This window comes from Nicotiana attenuata, unplaced genomic scaffold (genome assembly GCF_001879085.1).
Source record: "Nicotiana attenuata strain UT unplaced genomic scaffold, NIATTr2, whole genome shotgun sequence".
Taxonomy (NCBI): Eukaryota; Viridiplantae; Streptophyta; class Magnoliopsida; order Solanales; family Solanaceae; genus Nicotiana; species Nicotiana attenuata.
In genome coordinates this window covers 218,266-241,297 of record NW_017670656.1, presented here as the reverse complement: position 1 = coordinate 241,297, position 23,032 = coordinate 218,266, and the positions used below count along the sequence as shown (strand labels likewise).

At 38.4% G+C, this 23,032-nt stretch overlaps 2 protein-coding genes across 6 annotated transcripts; both read right to left on the bottom strand.

The window, feature by feature from the left end:
• Positions 1-8,092: 8,092 nt before the first annotated feature.
• On the bottom strand, positions 8,093-15,305 carry LOC109241953 (nuclear transcription factor Y subunit B-10-like). The gene is made up of 6 exons (XM_019408782.1): positions 14,877-15,305; positions 12,242-12,371; positions 12,059-12,064; positions 11,879-11,962; positions 11,678-11,741; positions 8,093-8,455 (listed from the first exon to the last, which is right to left on the bottom strand). The coding sequence occupies exons 1-5, from the start codon at positions 15,095-15,097 to the stop codon at positions 11,685-11,687; spliced, it is 498 nt and encodes a 165-aa protein (XP_019264327.1). The 5' UTR covers positions 15,098-15,305; the 3' UTR covers positions 8,093-8,455; positions 11,678-11,684.
• A 1,071-nt stretch (positions 15,306-16,376) lies between these two features.
• Positions 16,377-22,796, bottom strand: LOC109241952. 5 transcript variants are annotated; one of them, XR_002070323.1, is made up of 8 exons: positions 22,614-22,796; positions 21,976-22,450; positions 21,669-21,786; positions 19,162-19,286; positions 18,330-18,415; positions 17,804-18,250; positions 17,569-17,601; positions 16,377-16,625 (listed from the first exon to the last, which is right to left on the bottom strand). XR_002070323.1 is itself a non-coding variant. In XM_019408780.1 (8 exons), the coding sequence occupies exons 1-8, from the start codon at positions 22,708-22,710 to the stop codon at positions 16,566-16,568; spliced, it is 1,104 nt and encodes a 367-aa protein (XP_019264325.1). In that variant the 5' UTR covers positions 22,711-22,796; the 3' UTR covers positions 16,377-16,565. The 5 variants fall into 5 exon arrangements, 2 of the variants coding, with proteins under 2 accessions (XP_019264325.1, XP_019264326.1); XM_019408780.1 differs by having other exon boundaries at positions 17,804-17,913; XR_002070324.1 differs by lacking the exons at positions 16,377-16,625; positions 17,569-17,601 and having other exon boundaries at positions 17,822-17,913; positions 18,112-18,250.
• Between the last annotated feature and the right edge of the window lie 236 nt (positions 22,797-23,032).

Sequence of the window (23,032 nt, the reverse complement as noted above, 5' to 3'; positions counted from 1 at the left end):
CCCCTTCCTCCCCGAAAAAAATATATTTTTTTATATATTTTTCAGTTTTAGTTTTTTTCATCTATCGGTTTACAGGTTCGAAATTTTACAAATTTCAAAATTATGAGTTCGGAGGTTTATGTGTTTGTAAGTTTACGGGTTTAAAAATTATAAAGTTTACAGGTTCGAAAGTTTGCGGTTTCGAATTTAGCGGTTCGAAAGTTTATGAATTTTGTGGATTCGGAAGGTTGTTGGTTCGAAAGTGTATGGCTTCATGTTTATTGTATCTAAATTATTTATGAGTACTCTTGAGAAGTTATTTTCCTTAATTTGCATACCAAACAGCGAAAAATGAATAAGATTGCTACTTGTTTTCTAAAAAAGCATTTTCTTGGAAAACATTCTCCACGGAAAACGTTTTCCATTATACAAAACACACCCTAAGTGAGAGGTGGCTGAAAGAGGAGAGAAAGAATGTGATTTAAAGTTCGGATATAAGTTGATATTAAATTGTTTCGAGAGTCCAAACCAGATAGTTTGAATAAAGTAGGGCCAACTTTTATCTTAATTATTTACTTCCTTGTAACTACATGGTGTAAATTTCTCTATAAAAATTCCAAAAAGAATAAAGTTTGTGTAGTATAATACTTAATTGCACAGATGAATGACAAAGATAGCATACTTCGTGCCACTACTGATTTTTTGAAAAAAGTCTTGGAAAAATAGCCTCCAACAGAATTTGAAGAAGCTCGTGGCAATCGCCAGAAATTTTGGAAAAAACATGATAATCCCAAGAAATTTTCAAATGGTGGTTACTAGGAATTGTAAAACCATAGCAACCGCTAGAAATTTTCATATGGTGATTACTTGTATTTGCCACACAACATGATAATCGTCAGAATTTTCTATACGAGAAAATTCGAAAAATTCTGTCAGAATGCTTTGAAATTTAGGCAGCGACTTAAATATTCCGGCAGTGAACTATTTAACCAAAATTTTCTTGATGGGGTTAAAATGTAAATGATGGTTCTAAAGAGGTTTATCCAGTGTAATTTCATGTAATTGCGCTAGACTCTAGCCCATATATACTAGGGCAAAACAACAACCCAATTTACATATTTTTAAGTATATAATGATAATGATCATATTCTTAATATATACCGGGCAAATATAGTCTGTCACAAGTCTTTTGGCAATTAGAATTTTAAGACATTTTTATAATTTAATATTCACAAGTATTAGTCGAAATGATTAACCAAACACAATTTATTTATCAAAACTAGAAAAAATTGATATCCACTGCATCTGTGTGGCTTTGTCGAACATCTTGCAAAGATTCACCATGGCTAGTGTTACAGGGCCAATTTTAGCACAATTGACACTGCACGGCAGTAGCCAAATTCTCAGCCACTCAGCCTTACTTATTTCGCACACAGTTTAGGTCTTAGATTATTTCAGACTTAGCAAAACGTAAGCAACACATAGTAATACGGGTAAAACCCAACCTTTATTCAATTCTCGCAGAATGTACAAAGGAAACTCAGTTGGAAGGCTCACATATCTTACTTGCCTTAGCCAACGAAATACACCATAAAAAAGGGGCTGCATATGGCAGTTTTACAAGGGCAGTTACACGGGGCAGTTATACAATGTGCCTTGCACATGCTAAGCTAAAAACAAGCATAACTACTTAGTCATAATTTGATTTCAAACTTTCCCACGAAATGAATCCCTCTTCAGCACTTTGGCCAACTGTAACATGTGCATTGCACATGGCTATGCACAACACACTACTTCACAGTCACATGACTTGCACTCTTGTTCCGCAGCTTTTGCCCACACTTTGGCTTCCTGCCTTGCCTTGTCTTTGGACCATGCCTCGCCCATAAGATCATGACAATGTCTTGTCACAAACTTTGTCGTCCCACTGATCCGCACGCATGCCTTAGTTATTTTCCATAGTCGTTGCCCACAATCAAGGCTGCCTTACCATCACCCAACACACCTTGCCTAGTTGATTTGCCTAAGTCCATGCACTAACTTAGACATACTTCCAGCTTCGCACATTGCTTGTCAACACCCGCACAAACCTATGCCAATGTACAAGCCCTTGACATAGATTCTACCCGACGTCCGTCATGTCTCAATATTAGGGGATAACAAACCAACCCCACTAGTTGAACTCGACGCCCTCGTCGAGGCTGATTCAAGTAGTCCTCTATTTGATGTTCTAATTGCCACAAAGACGCACCCTTTTCCCAAGTTGCATCTGCCTCGGGCTTCCGTTTCCACTGAATAAAAAATTATGTCCGCTTATTATTCTTGTGCATCCCTAGAACCCGGTGGTCCAGAATCTTTTCAATTTCTTCCTCAAGCTGAGTGCCACCTGAGGATGAGCTCTCTTTATTGTGCCTGTCCGGATCTTCAGGATCTTCAACATAAGGCCTCAAAAAACTCACATGGAAAGTTGGATGTATCTTCATTATTTCCAGCAGCTTCAATCGGTAAGCAACTTCATCCACCTTTTCGATAACTTCAAATGGACCATTTCGTTAGCTCTATGCCTTACCCGGCTATCAATCTTCTTCCAAATTTGAGGAGTAAGCTTCAACAGCACTTTGTCGCCTACTTTGAACTCCAATGGACGCCTGTTCTGGTCAGCATATTTCTTCATTCGTTTTTGTGCCATGTTCAAACTATCTGTTGCTTCTTCCATCATGACTTGGCAATCCCAACCATAGCGATAGGTAGCTGGACATTTACCTCCAGTGTTTAGTTGTGCAATCGCTGTTGGTAGTTTAGGCTGCTTCCCCAAAACAATCTCGAATGGACTCTTCTCCGTTGCTGAAGACTTGTGCAAATTATAAGAGAATTGTGCACAGTCTAATAAATCTGTCTAGTTTCGCTGACTAGCAGTCACGAAATGCCTCAAGTATTCTTCCAGCAAATGATTGATTCTTTCGGTTTGGCCATCAGTTTGGGGATGGTTTGCCATCAAAAACTTCAAGTTGTACCCATGAGATTGAAAAAATAAGTCCAGAACCAGCCTGTAAACTATGCATCCCTGTCACTAATCACATCCTTTGGCATTCCGAAATACTTAACCACGTCCTTGAAGAATAACTCAGCAGCAACCTTTGAGGGACATTCAGATGGGGCAGCAATAAAAACAACATACTTTGAAAACCTGTGAACCACAACCATGATTGAAGACAACCCATTAACCTTAGGGAATCCGCTGATAAAATCCATAGAAACAGATTGCCACGTTTCTTCTGGAATAGGCCGAGGTTGTAGCAAACCCGCCTCCTTCTTTCGCTCGATTTTGTCAAGTTGATACACAAGGCAGCTCTTCACATAAGCTTCTACATCATGCTCCATCTTTGGCCAACAATAATATCGAGACAGTAGAGCCATCATCCTTTCAATTCCTCGATGACCATCCCAAAGTGTATCATGCGTCTCCTTCAACAGTTCGCGACGCAACCCATCACCAAGTGGTACCATAACCCCCCCCCCCTTGAAATAGAGAAGATCGTCCTCGATCCAGTACCTCTTCACTGTCCCGTCTCTCACATGATTCATTGTTTTTATGTACAATGGATCATTTGCAGCAGCCGACTTGATTTTATCAAGAAAATCAGACTCAAAAAGTCATGTAATGGAATAAACAGCAGCAAACACCTCTTTCCGACTCAATGCATCCGTAACTTGGTTGTGTCTTCCCAGCTTGTGCTCCCACACAAAATCATATTCTGCTAAAAATTCCTGCCAACGTGCTTGCTTTGGACTTAGCTTTTTCTGTGGTTTGAAAAATGTATTAGCCATGTTATCCATCCTCACGACGAATTCTGTTCCCAGCAAATAGACACGCCAAATCTGCAAGCAATGGATAACAGCAACCATTTCTTTCTCATGAGCTGAATACCTTTGCTCCGCTTCATTCAGTTTTCTGCTTTCAAATGCCACTGGATGGCCTTCTTGAACCAGTACACATCCAACAGCCTTGTCGGAAGCATCAGTATGAACTTCAAAGGGCAGTTCAAAATCAGGAAGCCGCAAGATAGGTTCTGAGGCAATAGCTTCTTTCAGCACATCAAACGCAGCATTGCATTTTTCAAACCATGCCCACCTAACATTCTTTTTCAACAAATCTGTCAAAGGAGCAGCCTTCTTTGAATAGCCAGCAATGAATTTCCGATAATAATTAGCTAACCCAAGGAAAGATCTCAATTCTTTCACAGAATTAGGCGCCTTCCACTCCACAATGACCTGCACCTTTTTCGGGTCCATCCGCACTTGATTTTGGCTCACCAAGTGCCCAAAAAATTTGATCTCCTGTCTAGCAAACTCACACTTTTCCATCTTCACGTACATTTGGTACTCCCTCAAACGAGAAAGCACCTTAATCAAGTGTGACATATGTTCATCCAAGGTCTGACTATAGATAACAATGTCGTCTAAGTAGACAACGACAAAATCATCCAAATACTCATACAACACATCATTCATCAGGTTGCAAAAAGTAGCAGGGGCATTTGTCAACCCGAACGGCATAACAAGAAATTCATATAAGCCATACCTCGTAACACATGTAGTTTTAGCCTCGTCACTTTCAGTTATCCGTACCTGCCAATAACCAGAACTTAAATCAAGCTTCGTGAACCAGCAAGCCTTGCTCAATCTGTCCATCAAATCTTGCACCAACGGAACAGGATATTTGTTCTTTACAGTCACGCCCGATAATCAACATACATCTGAAGCGTCCCATCCTGTATCTTTTGAAATAAAACAGGTGCACCAAACGGAGCTTTTGATGGCTGAATCAGTCCCGCATCGATCAACTCATTCAATTGTTTCCGCAATTCAGCCAGGTCTTTTGGTGCCATCCGATAAGGAGGTTGAGCAGGAGGCATTGAACCCGGTAGCAACTCTATCTTGTGATCAATAACCTTCCGTGGTGGCAAATTTTTAGGCAATTCTAGCGACATCACATCAGCAAAGTCACTCAATATTTAAGCGACGCAATCCCGCACTTCAACCTTCAAATCAGGCTTCACCTCAACCATAGCAGAAAGGAAAGTATCATCTCCCCTTTTCAAACCTTTTTCGACCATCATGGAAGAAACTAATGAAGCCCTCCATTGAGTTTTTTATTTCCCATAAGGATGAACAACCTTCACAAAACCAGGAGCCGTTTCATTCATGATCATCACTTCGTCCAAGTGAGGCATTGGAACAAAGCGATTTTTCCGCATAAAGTCAATTCCAAGGATCACCTCAAAATCTTCTAGTGGAATCACCATCAAATTAACTTTCCCCTTCCAGTTCCCAACAGACATAGGAATGTTATAAGCCATACCCACAATGGCTTGTGCTTTGGCATTCACATTTGCTCACACTCAATTCGTACTTATGCACCAAATTGGCCGAGACAAAGGTGTGAGTAGCACCAGTATCCACCATAGCTATCACACCCTTTTTTCCAATTTTCATTTCGATGTGCATCAGCAAGGAATGAGGGTTCGTCTCGTTGCTTGTAGTATTAGCCAACGAGATAACATTCAGCAATTGCAAAGGATTTACCAATGCGCCAACAACTTCTCTTCCTTCTCCTTCCCGATTATTTTTAGTAGCAAGCAAAGCATTAACCCGTTCTCGATTCGGACAGTTTTTGGCAATGTGAGGTCCGCCGCAAGTCCAGCAACCATCGCTCTTTTTGTTTGCGATGCCTTTGTTTCTAGCAGGTCCATCAACAGCAGCCTCGCCCTTTTCCACGACTTCTTTTCGAACTTCCTTCCTTCATTCCCCTTTCTTCTCCACCTTTTTCTTAGGTTTTGAAGTAGAGGTAATTTCAGAAAGACTCCGGGTACTGCGGTAATCCACCAAAGAATCCGCTGCAGCAATCACACTCGGGAGATCCTTCACGTTCTATCTCCTAAGTTCGTTCTGCGCCCATGCTTGTATTCCAAAAATAAAATTATGCAATTTGTCATCCTCCGACATGTTTTGAATATCCAGCATCAAGGAAGTAAATTCCTTAATGTAGTCACGAACTTTTCCGGTTTACTGTAGGCGTTTCAAGGGATCCCTAGCAAGCCAAAATGCGTTGCTAGGCAAGAACTGGTCCTTCATTTCTTTTCGAAGTTTCTCCCAAGTACCGATCTTGGGTCTGGCCGCACTTTCGTCATCAGCCATGCGAGTTCTCCACCAAAATTTAGCATCTCCCATTAGGTACATGCTTGTAATTATGATTTTCTCCCCGTCTAGAACTTTGGCAGCAACAAAATATTGTTCCATATCCCATAGAAAGTTTTCCAGTTATTTAGCACTACGCGCTCCACCAAACGCCTTCGGATCAGGGATCTTTACTTTTGAACGTTCTTCATTGCCTTGGCCAAGAGCAGCTAACGCCCTTCGAAGAACAATAATTTCCAAGTTCAGAGTTTCGATTTCCTTCTTCAGATCCACAACTTGAACATTCGTGGCCTCACACGTTTTTTGAATACCTTTACGAAACTGATCCATTCCATCCTTTAGACGGTAGATCTCAGTAATTAGTTCAGCCAGATCCAAAGGATCATCAGTCACACCAATCAGCGCCTCCAACCTTTGCACATAATCACGCAAGTCTGAAGTGGATCCACCAGCCATGATCCCAATTCACGAGCAAAGCTCTGATACCAGTTGTTACAGGGCCAATTTTAGCACAATTGACACTGCACGGCAGTAGCCAAACTCTCAGCCACTCAGCCTTACTTTTTTCGCACACAGTTTAGGACTTAGATTATTTCAGACTTAGCAAAACGTAAGCACCACACAATAATACGGGTAAAACCCAACCTTTATTCAATTCTTGTAGAATGTATAAAGGAAACTCAGTTGGAAGGCTCACATATCTTACTTGCCTTTGCTAACAAAATACAACATATAAAAGCGGTTGCCTATGGCAGATTTACAAGGGCAGTTACACGGGGCAGTTATACAATGTGCATTGCACATGCTAAGCCTAAAAACAAGCATAACTACTTAGTCATAATTTGAATTCAAATATTCCCACGAAATGAATCCCTCTTCAGCACCTTGGCCAACTGCAACATGTGCATTGCACATGGCTATACTTCCACAGCACATGCACAACACACTACTTCACAGTCACATGACTTGCACACTTGTTCCACAGCTTTTGCCCACACTTTGCCTTCCTGCCTTGCCTTATCTTTGGACCATGCCTCGCCCATAAGCTCATGACAATGTCTTGTCACAAACTTTGTCGTCCCACTGATCCGCACGCATGCCTTAGTCAAGTGCCATGCGCCTTCATTTGCCATAGCCGTTGCCCACAATCAAGGTTGCCTTGCCATCACCCAAGACACCTTGCCTAACTGATTTGCCTAAGTCCATGCACTAACTTAGACATACTTCCAGCTGCGCACATTGCTTGCCAACACCCTTACAAACATGTGCCAAGGGGCAATGTACAAGCCCTTGACATAGATTCTGCCCGACATCCGTCATGTCTCAATATTAGGGGCTAACAGCTAGGATGAATAGGAAGGGAGTCCTAGTACTTCCGTGAACAACTTCTAAGTAGTATCCTTTCTCGACCAACCCAGACGTGCTTAACACGCACTAATCCTTATTTGCCACATGTTAATTTTCAAGCATCTAATAATAAAAGTATATTTACTAAATATTTTAGTATTATAAAATTCTGATATAATAATCCTCATGTTACAATCCTAAATATAACTTGTTCCCTCACTCTGCTACCTATTCCAGTAGTCTTGGAGGTTTCTGGCCTAAGCGCAGAGTTCAACTCTGGCAGGAGAAAATCGGGGTGATTGAACCCTTCTCCGGATTCTGGCCTAGCTACGTGTTGGGATTACATTAAGGAAAAAAGATTGTCAAGACGGCGAATCAAGTCCTTGTATTACTCCGTCAAGACACAAGTGCACTGACGGAGTATATGCAAAACAAACGAAAAGAGAAAAAAAAAGCAAGGCTTTTTTAGTTTACAAATTACAAGATGGAATCGAAATCCATAAAATGCTGCTCTATCTACAGTTATCCAAGGGTAGTAGTGTCATTAAGTTCCTTCTAAATCAATGCAAAAAGAGCCAATGATTTTTTTATTTTTATTTTTTGGAGAAAACAATGATCAATAACAGAAATGGACGAATAAAACAGATCCAAATGTTTGGACACTTAGATGCTGTACAAACTACAATAGAAGGTTTGTTCTCAGTGAAAATTCAAAACCAAGCAGTATGTACAGAGCGGAAGAGAATTTAAATAGAAGTATAGCAAAAAATATTTGCAAAAAGTTGATCCAGAAATTAGTAGGAGTCCTTTATGTTTCTTGTTCTCTCAAACAAGCATCAACGTTGCTATTGAATAGCTTAATACAAAGATCAGCAAGATGAGAAGCCGGAAGATACTCGGCATCTGTACCAGCAAACGACTAATCACTGTTCTGTAAAATCACAAAAAGGGATTATGTCAAACTTCAGAGCATATATGCCAATTGACACTGTAAGAGAAATGTCACTTTCCCTAGATTATGCTAGAAAGCTTAACTAATCAGAATGACTCAATATAGCCCATTTTCCAAAATTGGGAGTATTTATATCAATATCAATTTGCTCAATTACTTAATCATCACGGTTACTACACATTCAATCATTAAAGCTCCGTGTTGTCAGATTTTCTACTCCGTAATTTCTACTGGAGTTCTAGCAAGTCCCTTCAGAGACATCTGTTAGATTGGAACGACACTGGAGTTCTAGCAATAAAGGTCCACAAAGCTATTAAATCACTCTCAAATCTTCTCAACTGTTCAACAAGAAGTTAGTTTGAAAGTAACTTGGCATTTATACATCAACTTGAACAAATTTCCATTAAACAAAAATTAGAGCGTTTTTATTGTTAGTTAGAATTAGGCTTCCAATTTTTGGGTTATGTATCCACAAAAAGCACACATAACACAAGTATCAAAGCTCAAAATCTGTCACCCCACGGTTAAGTATCTTATTCTTAATTCCTGCATCATCCCCCTGAATCAAATGAAAGAACTTTTACAAACTTGATTACTACTTACTTTCTCCGTCTCAAATTGAATGTCTCCATATACTTTTAATTATATTCTATAACAAGGTCCACTTGAAAAGGTAACTGTGGTAAATATTACAGTTCTTTAAAATTGAATATAACCCATCTTTACTTATCTGAGCAGAATTTTCCACCTATCCTTCAACAATCATGTAAAACCAAACCTATGAATTTAATGCAAAACAAAGAAAAGAACTTAAAGGGATAGTGCTTTTTGCTAAAAGTGGGCACTTTTCTTACCAAGATGAATTAAGGACCAGTATTTACGTTCAACTCACTCCTTTGTTTCACCTTCATCTCTTAAAATCCAGTATATTTCAAAGGATAATAGCAACAATAGGAGTTATTCAAGGATGTCAGAAGAAGAGGTGTTTTGACAAATTAAGGTCCTGGTGAGGGTTGTCTATTAGGGTGAAGAACATTGCTCCACAATTAGTAGATATATCTATATTACCTAGGGTCTTCATTTTCCTCAACTTACTCGATACTAAGAGGTGTAAAAAGGGATTTTGGTACATCATGCGGATCCTTAAACGTACTAATAACTTGCTCAAAGTTGCACACACGTACCAGATACTTGTCCACATCCTACCACGTACATAAATGGGTGAGACAAGAAGCTGTTGAACAAGAGTTGCAATGTATTCTTTTTTTTTTTTTTTGATAATTGTGGTGTCCGGTCCAGCTTGTGCGCTCCTCGACTAAATCTTTCGAATACCTTCTACCTCCCACCAACAACAGGTACCAGGTAACTCTTGGCTTAGACAGATGGGAACAAGTCACCTAGTGTTTTTGCCTACGCTAGGATTTGAACCTAAGACCTTATGATTCTCAACCCACTTCATTGACCACTAGGTCACACCTTTGGGTGCAAGTTGCACATACTCATTAGCAATAAAAGCATTTAAATTTGATCATATCGATTGAGAATCTCATCATAGATTAGGTGGTCAACCAACTAAGTGAGTTGAGATATGTATCCAAGTCACATAACCTTTCTCTAGCCAAAAATCCCATCATTGAAGGTCTGCCTCTATTTATTTCATGGTATCAAGCTACCAAGAGAATTTGAATGATAAAAGAAACATGGTTTGAAATTTTTTTCAATATTAACTGCAATTGCCATACTATGAGAACTCTTAGAAATGTTTCCAATCCAGTGCTGCCACCTCATCTACTCCTCCCTCTTGGATCGATCTAATAGAGCTGTAGGCATCACAGCTTTGCTCCCGTAACAGAATTCACGAAGGAGTTCATAGTTGGGCTCTGGATTTGTTCATACCTAGAAAATGTAACGGAAAATGTGTGATGCTAGATCAGGGATTGGTGAACTAAGCTTTAATTGAAGTACTAAGCTCCTTTGTATTAACCATTGACCATCCTTGGAAGCCATTCTTCGATCGCAAATTCATAGGTATTGATTTCAAATTTCACTAGCTGTAGGTTTAGGATGATAAAAAGAATCCAAAACATGGTTTGAAATTTCTTCCGATTTTAAATGCAACTGCCATACAAGGAGACATCTTAAGACACTTTCCTAATCCAATGCTGCTACCTCATCTTCTCCTGCATTTTGGATTGATCTAATAGAGTCGCAAGGGGGCATCCAGGCTTGGTTCTCATAAAGGAATTCTCGAAGGAGTTGGTAGTTGGGCTCCGGATTCGTTCATACCTAGAAAGTGATGGAAAATGTGAATTGTGATGCTAGATCAAGGTTTAGTGAACCAAGCTTTAGTTATAGTATAGAGCTCCTTTTTGTTCACCAGTCGCCATCCTTGGATAGTCATTCTTAAATCACGATTTCTTTTTCTTTTTTTTTTGATAGAAAAAGTAAATAGTCTTAAATCACGAATTCGTTTTAAAGTTCAGTAGCTGTAGGTATAACCAGTCCATGTAACATAGGCAAACAGCTTAAGATTCTCGATGCTTGAAACTTCCCTGCTTGCCCAATGCCCAGCCACTTGCCTTTTCCCCCTCCAAACCCAAAAACCCCTCAAAAGAAAACAAAAATGAAGGTCGATTTTATCATATCGTTGGACTTCCGGAAGCAACTAATCCATTTTGACTTTCCACTATTTCTTCTTTCATTAATATAAGGGGGTTATATTGTTTCTTATTCTTATTTCTGCAAGCGTGCATTATGCAAACTGCAGAGATCGAGAAGAAGGCTTTCCACCTGAAGCTGTTTTTTTGGACTTTAACGAAAGAAAGGAACCAGATATGCTTCGAGGGAGTGACCAGATGATCTGGTAAATCTATTTAGCTGGAAGAACCATTGTCATGTGAATGATTCTTTTTGATAAGTTCATTGTACGTAAATGATGCTAATCAGTTTTTTGAATTTGTTCTTTAAGTTTTATGTAGGAGTCCATGTTACATTTGTAAAATACGCATCCACTGGATGCAACTACGCAATAACATTTTGGTTACATGAATTAAACAAAAGTGTAGGATAAAGCAAAGTGATCCGACCAAGTCATGACATGAGGGGGTTGAATCTAGTAAAAGAGAGTAACTGCATGGTAAAATATTTATAGATAAAAGCACATAACTAGAGAAAGGGTTTTAGGGTAAGTGAACAACTTACTCAAAATTCATATTTGAGAGTTTCCATAGTCTAAGCCTTGTGCAAAAGAGCCTTCATAGACAAACTGTCATTTTTCATTAAAAATAGGAGTCATATTAAAGAATATCCAAGTAACTTAATCTATCAAGGTCAGAAGAACTACTACATAGTCAACTAACTGAACCGAAGAAGGAACAGAAGAAAATATCACCCCTACTTTACCTGCGTATTGGAGCCAAGCTGACTTCCAACTATATCTTTTCTAACAGATGCATCTCCAACCCTAGCAGATCCCTTGGCGTCTCCCTGATATCAGTTACAAGCCCACAGTACATTTTTTATGAAAATCATAATTTAAAAGAACAAGGAAATCTCTCAATGATGTGGAGAAACTGTGTATACCTCCATCTAAAACAACATCATTGATCCATGTAATCCACCAGAGGAAGTTGTTCAGCAACCACAAGAATAACATATACTCAGCGATTATAGCATAAAATATCCAGTCAAATTACAAACTCTTGAAAACTACAATAGTGAAGTTCATAACCATTACTGGAGGACATGACGAAGAATTGCAGTTACCTCTCTGTACCTAGCCAAATAGACCTTCAGTGGCTGAATGTAGTCCTCAAATCCTAAGGTAGCCAGGGCTGATAGCAAATCATCTCCATTAATCGTCTTCCTCTTCTCTTTCTGACACTTATCACTTGCTCTATAAAATAAAAGAAAACACGTTCAAAACATGCAAGGAAAGTGGTTTTTACTTCCATGTGTCATCATTCTACTAAATCTCGGTATCTATATGTATAGACGTCTGCTCTCTAACAACAAACATTTAACAACGTAGAACGTGTCTTCTACACAAGTACCAACACATATTCCAACTTCCCAAGCATTAAATTAGTACTTGTGTAGAAGACACGTGATTGGGACAAAGTAACCTTGTTGAACGTGCTTCCATGTATTTATATAAAGATATCTACATCTAATATACAGCTTGTATGATCCAGAAAAAGAAATAACAGTAAAATACCAGCCAAAGATTTTAGCTACATGGATACTTTTTATGTAAGGGTTTAGGGATTAAGGTACATATCATGCTGGAATTGACAGAAAATATTCAATATTCCAAATTCTGATTCCCCCCCCCCCCCCCCCCTGTGCACTAAAACTAGTGAAAAGTCAGGCGTGCCATAGTTTTGATAGAAACATGATTGGGACAGGTAACCTTGTCAAAGTAAGGTAAAATAGGAAAGAGGATTTCTATTTTGGAAAAGGGACAGCAGTGTGAACATCCAAACAGGGGAAAAACTAGGGATGGCGAGATCAGCTGAATAAGAATGTGCAGAGCAACTCTGCATGATCCCTGGCAAAAGTGCAGCACTGGATTGTTGTACATTCTATTTTTGAGGATTAAAAAGTACTCCCTCCCTTTCAAAAAGACTGAACCTATTTCTTTTTTAATCAATTTCAGAACGAATGACCTCTTTCTAAATTTAGAAAGAATGTAACTTTAAACTTACTATTTTACATAGCCACATAAAATATCTGTGAATTGTTCTAGACCACAAATTTCAAAAGTCTTCTCTTTTTTTAAAATTCCACACCCAGCCTTGCTTCACAATAGCTATTGTTTTTGTTTCCCACCTAGTGTCTAGTACCCGCTTAGGGGCCCGAGTAATCCGAATTCGGGCCGAGAAGTCCCACCTTGGGAGGTAAAGTGCTCCCTACGAAAGGCTACTCTATTCTCAGGGCTCGACTCGAGACCTCTAGTTAAAGATGGAGAGGTATTTACCACCCACCACAACCTTTGGCAGTCACAATAGCTCTTGTTTTTGTCTCACTAACCGAAAACCAAAAGCAGATATTCTTCTTTTGGTTCAACTACGATACATTCTAACCAATGTCACAAGTAGAAACGGTAAATTGTGTTCCTAACTTTCTTAGTAAGCGCGGGGAAGAATTGTAGTAGAGAGCATGCCTTTTTTTGGGGGGATTGACCGTAGACAGTGGTTGCTACATGCTGACATGCCCACCTTTTTCCTTCTATTTTTTGCCTTCCGACCTCCCTGCTGGCTCATTGATGCAAGTACTACTATTCTTGTCCACCCTTTTTTCCTGTTCCTCTTGAGAGCATAATTAAAATGGCAGGTCATTCTACTCAACCTCTATTATAGTCAAGTCCTCTTTTTCGTGTTCTTTCCTTTCACAAAGCAGACGGCTTACTTTACTCCATTAAGGACACGATGCCTCTACTATTCCCTCGTCTACTACTCCTTATCAACACATCTTTCCCTGTATTCTTTTTCCCCTAACGGACCAGGAGGTGATCATATGTCCATGATCCCCCTAGCTCTTGAATGCCGTGAACAATTCAACTTTTAGTCATAGCCAGGGGAAAGGGAATGGTGAAGAGGGATTTCAGAAAGGAAGATAGCAGCCAGCAAAGAGGGGGAAGAGAGCTTTATGCTGTTTGGCAAATCGTCGAAGAGTCGTAGCCAGAGTTTATTTTTTGAGTAAGCTATTACCTCCCCTCCCCTCTGTTAATGCTATCAAAACAACACCACCCAAACATCCTATTGATTTCTCAAAGGGGAATATTTTGTTAAAAAGCTATATTTCTCATGCATACAAAATTTTGGAAAACAAGAGAAACACAACAAAAGTTTCTAACTCTAACAGATTATCGATCTAAAAAGGTATGCCAACTAGTTATCTGTTTCCATATACAATAGCACAGAAAAAGTTCCAAGGATATTACCAAAAAGAAAAAGGGAACCATCTGAGCCTAAAAGGAAATCCAAAAAACAATTCTTGAAATGAGAAACTAGCCAAATTAGATGACCTCCAAGCATACACATTAAAGCTAGAAACTTACACGTATAATGCCACAAAACTTCAGTTGGCATAGCATTCTTTACCCATTAGTATAACGATTTAAGTTATACGCACAGTCTAATTTAACCTTTATAACAGATTACTTAACATCTATTAAAGATCACCAATCCATGTTATTAAATAGAGTTACTTGCAATTAAACCTAATTGTGTAGGTATTCTTCCACTGTCAGCGCGAACTTAAACTCGTAGAATAAACCTACTACAAAATTCTCATTCCTCCATTTCAGCAAATAAAATTCTGGTATAAATTACATAGGTCTCTATTATTTACGAATTTATCGAAGCAATAAATAAAAACTAAAATAACCAAAGCTTACTCGCTGGTGATGAAGCTGATGAACTCAGAGACGCATTCCTGAACAGTATCCTTAGAATCCTTAGCGATCTTTCCATTAGCAGGCAATGCCTTTTTCATGATGCGTCCAATATTCGCGATCGGGAGGTACCTGTCTTGTTCTCGCAAGTTCGACTGAGGGCTCCGCTCGCCGCCACTCTCATGGCTTCCGCCGCCGCCGCCTGGACTCGCTGGTTCCGCCATCCTTCACTCTACCGGAACCCTAACTAACTTTTATGTATCCTGAAAAGGATGATCGGAGAGAAAGTATTGATTGGTTTCGTTCAGTAGTACGAGAGAAAGAACTTTGTATTTGGCGGAAAATGGTTGCTTTTGATGGCTTTTCTAAGCTGTGTTTTGCGACAGTGTTCACATAGAGCAGGGAAGAACCTATTTTTTTAATACACAAAGCCTAGTTTCTTTTAATATAGCCTTTCAATACCAAAATTTTAATTTTAAAATATTAAGTTAATCTAATTAATTAACTTGGAAGATTAGTCAAATGACTCTCAAAAAAAATATAACAACTGAAAAGGGATGGAGGGGGTATTTTTTTTAGTGGCACAGGTAAGTTGAATTCTTTGTGCTGAAAAATAATACCGCGTTTATAAGTCATATAGTATTTTTTATGCATATATATTAAATTATAAACACTATAATTTCTGACTTTGGCCACTAATACTTTTCATCTTCTCTTGTTACATAGAGTTAGTTTTGTATCCATAAATAAATATTCTCAAAAATTGGATGAGTTTTGTAATAATGATCCTTAACATGTTTTTGTGAACTGCTAGAGCAGAGGTGCAGAGAATAAAAGCAGCCTTGAGGCGGAGAGGAATAAACTGAGCAGCAATACAATATACACGTCTGCAAGATTTGATATGCCAAACATTCCGTCTCTAAACGCCAGCTACCCACTGCGACTCCACACATAAATAAGAGAAAATTTACCCTGCACTTCTTGTTTATTCATTACTTTTATGTTATAAAAAAATAAACATAAATTGTTTGACTTGATATAAACACAAAATACATGTAATTTTTTATTTATTGTTCTCTCCTCTATTTGAAAGGATTTCCTATTCAAGACAAAGAGTTTAATTTTCAGCTTGTAGATAGGAAGAGCATTCATTTGCCGAGTTTTATTGATAATGCTAGATCATTATATTACTTACTAGATATCGCAAGAAACATGATGTAATAACGTATCTATGAAATATGCCGCAGCTGCAACGCACATATGAATTACAAGAGTGCCATTGTGAACTATTCTTATTGGTTTCTCACTGATTTGTTAACGAAAAAGTGCTCATTTTAGACGTAAATTCTATCTAATGGTCTAATTCAAGACAGTCAGTTTTATGATAGCCATTGTTTTCAGTGAGGTTATTTTGGTTGTTAAATCAACTTTAAACTACAATATATTTCTGAGGAGTTACGTTTAGTTTCCCTTATTGTAGTAGGAGTATGTTTCAAATATACAAATACCAGAAAAACAATCATCTTATACCAAAAGCAGAACGGACTTCAATTCAAATCAAATCATCACAGGCAGGCGTAATCAACGCCACAATTAGAAGGAATGCCAGTTTAGCTAGTCAAGCAAAGACTAGACCTTGCATCACTGAAAAACCAGCTGTGCTTTGAAGATGGGACCATTCCAAAAGGTATATCAGTCATTAAATAGAACCACTGGATACCCTTCAACAGTTGCCATTTCCATGATCTCCTTCTGCAGAAAAACAAAGACGAGTTTTATTGTGCAATATAGCTACTATACTATAAGAGGCTTCACAATTATATAACTGTTCCACCACTTAAGCTTAAGCGACAAACATAGTGCATGTAGACCAATGATTAAAGTCTATACAAGGAACGACTACACTATAAATCAACAAAAAGATCCAATGCTGCAGTGGGTGTGTGTGTGTTGGTTGGGTTGTGGGGGGGCTCTATTAGACATCCTTGAGAGTTCTGGTCTTATGACCTCCAAACATGCCCAGAATGCTTCTTCTTACTTCGAAGTCGAGTTACAGCATTCTAAATTAGGTCTATGCAGAAAAGCGGGTGGGGCTTTGAGCAGCCAGCTGCTTAAATATTGAACGAAAGGCCAGGCAGCTTCATGCTCTTGAGGATTGAGTCATGTCAATTTTCACAGGTACGAGAGCTAGAGGCGACCGGAAAGGAGAATCAACAAGATAGGATGCTCTACACAGATACATATTTACAGCCTATATGATCCAGGTAATAGCATCTTCTTCTACAAGCAAACCATAAGAGCTACAAACCCAGTGCAATCCCACATGTGGCGTTTGGAAGCAAACCATAAGAGAAGATCTCAAAATAACTACTTCTGTTCACATAGGTTGCAAGATCTCAAAATAACGACTTCTGTTCACATAGGTGTCAAGATCTCAAAATAACGGCTTCTGTTCACATAGGTGTCTACCATTTTCAGTATGTTAAGACTATTTCGGTATGTGAACTTATGCATTTTGACTGGTGTTTCTAATTGGGGAAAGCAGGATGAATACTCAAGTCTCGTATTTTAATCAATTATCATGCAAGGGTGGACAAATGTACAATAGCGTTAAAATTGGTACAGAATCAAACAGGTAATCACTAATCTCTATTAAATGGCACAGACGTTAAAAAAAAGTAATCTCTTTTAATACCTGGATGAGTGCAGTGATCCTTCCAGGCGCATGCTGAAATTTACATAAACATCAGTAAGGGAATTATTCATTAAGCAGCTTCAAAACTTCTTTTATTTCCCCTCTTTCTTTTCTTTTTTGGGTGGTTCCGTTTTTTTTTTTTTGGTGGGTTGAGGGGGGGGGGGGGGGGGGGGGGAGGGTAGGCATACATGTATGTTTCTGTGATTTTACGTGTTAGTGCATGGATCTATGATACCTCAAATAGCTTTTCCTCCCATGTTACGTCCCTCCAAGTTTTTGCTTCAAGCGATTCCCATGAACTAGGAGCTTGAATAACTTCCACATGCTGCAATAGCCTCAAGCTATCTACAATAATAGTTCAAGTAAGTATTCTAACAGTAAAAATAGATCCTCTTACTGTATATAGGAATACAAATTACGGTTGCACATTAAGCACACTTTTTACACTACCTTTCACTTTTCAACTATATAGGAATATGCAATTCATAATGGCACATTGAGCTCACTTTTTACTCTACCTTTCAATTTTAAACTGAGTCTAACCTTATATATTTGCACATAATAAGCATGAAGTGGAGCTGGAGAACTGAGGCAAGAGGTTTAAGCATTAGGACCACAACTCAGACATGTATACTAGAAACTCAGTCTCCACTGGATCATGTAAGGAGAAATAGATTTGGAGCTGTCGCAGGGTAACAAAAGCAAGCTTTGAGTATATAATGCTGTCAATGATAATTCTGAGCTTAGACTGAACCACATACTTGTAATGAATGCTTCCAGCCACATTTCACGCTTTGACCATGAAGGTGCAATTTCTCTGACAGGGATTTTGTTTCTTGAGCATATGCTGCACAAACACAGGATCATCATATTCATTATTTGACCCCAAAAAACAATGAGAGATCTCATGTGATTATGAAAGCTTCTTTCTATAAGAGCAAGTTGCTCCTAGCAGACAAGGTAACTAGTGCATGTCTCTTGACAGAGACTACTTGAATCATATAGAAACAATAAGATTTGATCCTTTCGATTCAAAAGCTCCATTTTTCTCATTTTAGTCAAATTCTCCAATAATCCACAGAGCCTCAATAGCTTCAGATTGCCCTTGTGGTTCAAATATGGTCATTATGCACAAGGACAAATGTCAGACCATTCTATAAAGTACACCCTTGGGAACATATAGGACAACTTGCAGATAGAAATTCTCAAATGGCAAAGATGGACTAGTAAACAAACTACTAACCAATGAGTTGTTATTACTACCTTGCCTCCTATATTATAAAAAGAGATCTCTGTCCAAGATCTGAATCAGACTCCCTACCATTAAGGAAATTCTTTACACTGTAGTACGTAATATGTGCATAACACATAAAATTAGGGCAACAGAGAACCCTCTAGAATAATTCTGTGCCAACCATATCGAGCATTAGGCAAAACCAAGTCGATATAATAATAACAACCCCTTCCAAGTTGACCAGCATTTATTACATTCTACAGATAAGTTGCTGCAAAATGCAAAGACAAGTTCCAAACAGTAAAGAGAAGTTCAAAAGCTAAATATGTCAAGTTCCACCAGCCGGAAAAGGAACGCACTCAATAATTACTTGGCGTAGAACTCCTGGAAGGACACCATCTCTTAGAGGGGCAGTTTGCAATTCAACTGATACTGTAGATTCATTGTCTCTTTGGCTAGCCTTGTGATAATCGTCGTTAACATCCTGCAACAAAATTTCTAGTAATTTCTGTAAGAAACATGATGGACCTTGTATAAGTTATACACCATTTACGAACAGTTAAAGCAAAATGATAAGAGTTATTAACTCCTCACACACTAGATTACAGTGTTTTGAATAGCGTGAGGCGACAAATAGCGATGAGGGCCCGCTTCACTGAGGCGAGAGGCGAGAAGCGAAGCGCTCGCCTTTTTTATGTGAAGCGACAATTTATACAAAATATATATATATATATATATATATATATATATGTGTATATATATGCACACACACACTCAATAGCAATAATATATTAATAAATATATCAATTCAAAAATTAAAAAATCAATAGATAGTCATAGTAGATTCATAAACTAAAACAAGCAACATATACTCTTCTTCAAGATTTAAAAAAAAACAGAAGAGAAGAAGAAAAAGGAAGGAAGAAAGAGCTCTGAAAAGCTCTCTCCTCTCTGCTGCTCGCTCAAACAACAGAGCAAAAAAAAAAAAGAAGAAGAGAAGAAGAAGAAAAAGGAAGAAAGACTGAAGCTGAAGAAGAAAGAAAAGAAAATGGACAGAGGCAGAAATTCGAAGAAGAAGAAAGGAGAAACGAGAAGCATACCTGATGTCCTGATCGAAGAAACTTGAAGAAGAAAGAAGAAATCTTGGTTGCTTCTTTGCTGTGGCGCTGGTCGACGAGGTTGAAGGAGAAAGAAGAAGAAAAACTCAAGCCCTAATTTGTATTTTTAACACTGATGGTCGCTGCCTTCTTTTTTTTTTTTTTCAAAAAGCGATGCCACAGGGCGCCTCTCGCTACACGGCGCCTCTCGCTACACAGGCAGAGGCGCTCGCCTTTTTGAAATCGCCACGCAACAGAGGCAAATAGCGCCGGCACCTCGCATCGCATCGCCTCACGCTATTAGCGCTGAGGCGAGCGCTATTTACAACACTGCTAGATTACAGTTCCAAAATACCATTTGACCTTTTAAGTTTCATCGCGTGTACATATTAAGTGAGCAAGATAGGCTTTCCACATGAAGTTAATAGCGTCATGCATTCACTTTCTAAAGGGGAAGCTGGAATTTTGTCCCTGAGGATTTACCATATCCTAGCAAAATAGTACTAATTGCTCTGTTCAGATGGCTTGGTTAGTAATTGCTGGAATTCCTGCTAGATAGAAGTTGATATGCCTTCAGTATAGATAATGTGTCCATTTTGAAGTAAAGCTTAGCACTTTCTTTTTCTTTAACAGTAAAAGAGCATTTTTATTGACATCAGCACTACGATGGTGCTGTATCATGTACATCCAAAAAGCAAAAAGTATAGTTCCTTCCTTCTGACAGTGGAAAGAACCTATAAGATCAATGAGTGTGATTCAGCCTCCTGTGCATATTCCTTCCTACACCAAAAGTACAACAAGGGGCATACAATTACTGTTGATCTTCAGCATGGAGTTAGTATATCTTCCATAGAACCTCCTGTTTCCTTCTTTCCAGATCGACCACCAAATGCACACAGGGATTGCATTCCATATTGTCTTCAAGCTTTACTCGAACCTTCATAGCCCCAACAATCTCTTTTCTTTTTTTCTTTTTTTTGGTAGCCCCAGCAAACTTACACTTCAGGAGTAGTTCCACGCATAGCTTAGCATTCTCAGCGTGCCCAGACGTAAAGCTTAGCACTTTTTTATCACTAAGGCGTAAATTTTATTAATTGTTACCTTATTGGAACAAGTTTCATTAATCGCTAGAGGACAAGCAATAAGCTGGTGTTGTCTATACAACCAAATACAGCCAATAACCTTCCTGTAATTGATTAATAAAATCTATCATGTTGATCCTGTACTACTAGAAGAAAATCCCAGCACTCAAGATCTTTTCTTCTCATACAAAGATTCCAATCTGATCACTAAATTCACTGATGAATTATTTATGTATATGCGACAATGTCAGATTGCTTAACTACAACAGTGAGGACTCCAAACACAGTGTAAAATTCAAAATTCACAAGTCCCCACCTATAGAAATGATGGCTGTCCTACAGAAATCAACTGTTTCTTCAATAAATGAGATCTCTAGTGAACACAACTACAGCTTTGTATTCTATTCCTTTCCCTTTCTTAAGCAATAAAAACTCATGCATCATCTCAATTCGCTGAAATTTAACTTCCTGAAAACCCATCAATGGACTAATAAAATCAGTACTCCTACAACAGGATCAAATAAGATCTCGGAACCAGTTGTTACTAACAAATCAACTAAACAAAAATGTTTGGCCATCTGAAATCCAGCCAACTATATGGATTATAAGAAAAAGTCCTACTCGTTTTAGTGCAACACAAAACTTCAAAAACATAGGGTGGTTAACAGTGCTGTAATGACATATCACCTTGCGACAAACGACGAAAAGATTTGTCAAACAACCCTCTAAGATCCGATCACCGTTGTTTGACAACAGGAGCTCATTGACAGAAGGTGGCCTCAGCTTCTCCAATTGCTTCCTTTGCCTACCTATAACAAAAACAACAAATTCCTATCACCACAGAAAGACTGTGTCCACAAATTTCACCTATTCCCTATAACCAAATCAGATACACAAGCTAAATCACCATTCATTACTATGTTGAAGAAATTCCATGAGTATACATCACTGTTAAAATTAAAAGGACCGCAACCAGTTGTTTGCGCATAATTACCTAACCCAGTCTGAGTATTTGGCATTTGCTGCACGCCTACCATGACCAACAACTGCCAAACGTGCTGCATTTTCATGGTTACCAAAGAGTGGAGGAACATAGGGATCAACATGGATATATACATCAAAAGCTGTAGAAATCTTTTCCTCATCTAAACCCTCAAATTCCTCCAAACTATCAACATTTCCACTGACAAGACAAGTAATGGCCAATTCCTCCCCACTTCTTCTTTCTTTCAATACAAAAGGCAGAGCTTTTCTCATAGAATCATTCACAAGAGATTGAACCAATGAATCCCACATAGTTGGTTTTGTTGATACTAAGGAAAAAGGGAGTCTACATCTTTCTGAACTGAATAAAAGTTCTGGATTTGAATTTAAAAGAATTCTTAGAGAGTTGGAGAGTCTGCTCATATGCCTTTCCCAAAACAATAGCTGTGAGCCACCATTATGAGTCCTAGTTGTTGTATATGCACCTGAAATGGAAAAAAATTGTACCTTTCAGTTTCTTTTTTGTTTTTTTTTTTATCATTTATTGGTTGAGGTAGTTCTAAAACAAAGATTCCTATGTGGAGAACTTTTTTTTTGTTTTACAACACAAGAATTCAAAAGGAGGAAGATGAAAAGCAGGTAAAATACCTTGGTGGGCTTCAAGTACGGTTGTTACTGATGGGGTTTCTGCCAAATTTGGAATAAAGCCATTTTTGAAGAGAAATCTGCAGCTGCTGCTCGTCATTTTCGAGACGAGAAGGTGAATGACCTATTTCCTCCCAGAAAACAAAAAGGAAAAAAATAATAAGGGGACCTATTTCCAAAGGGTCGTTTGGCTTGGGTAATTAATCCTACCAAGACAAGAGACCTATATAGAATTTAAACTTTATAGAACTCAATTATATTTTTAAAGTTATAAGTATAAATATATTATTTGTTATAAAAACATTATTTATTCGATATTTTTTGATTGTTACAGTGAATGGCTCTTAAACACCTATAACAGCATTTGACATTTAAATATTTTTCAGCTGTTATAGAAAAAAATTATCAAAAAAATTTCCTTT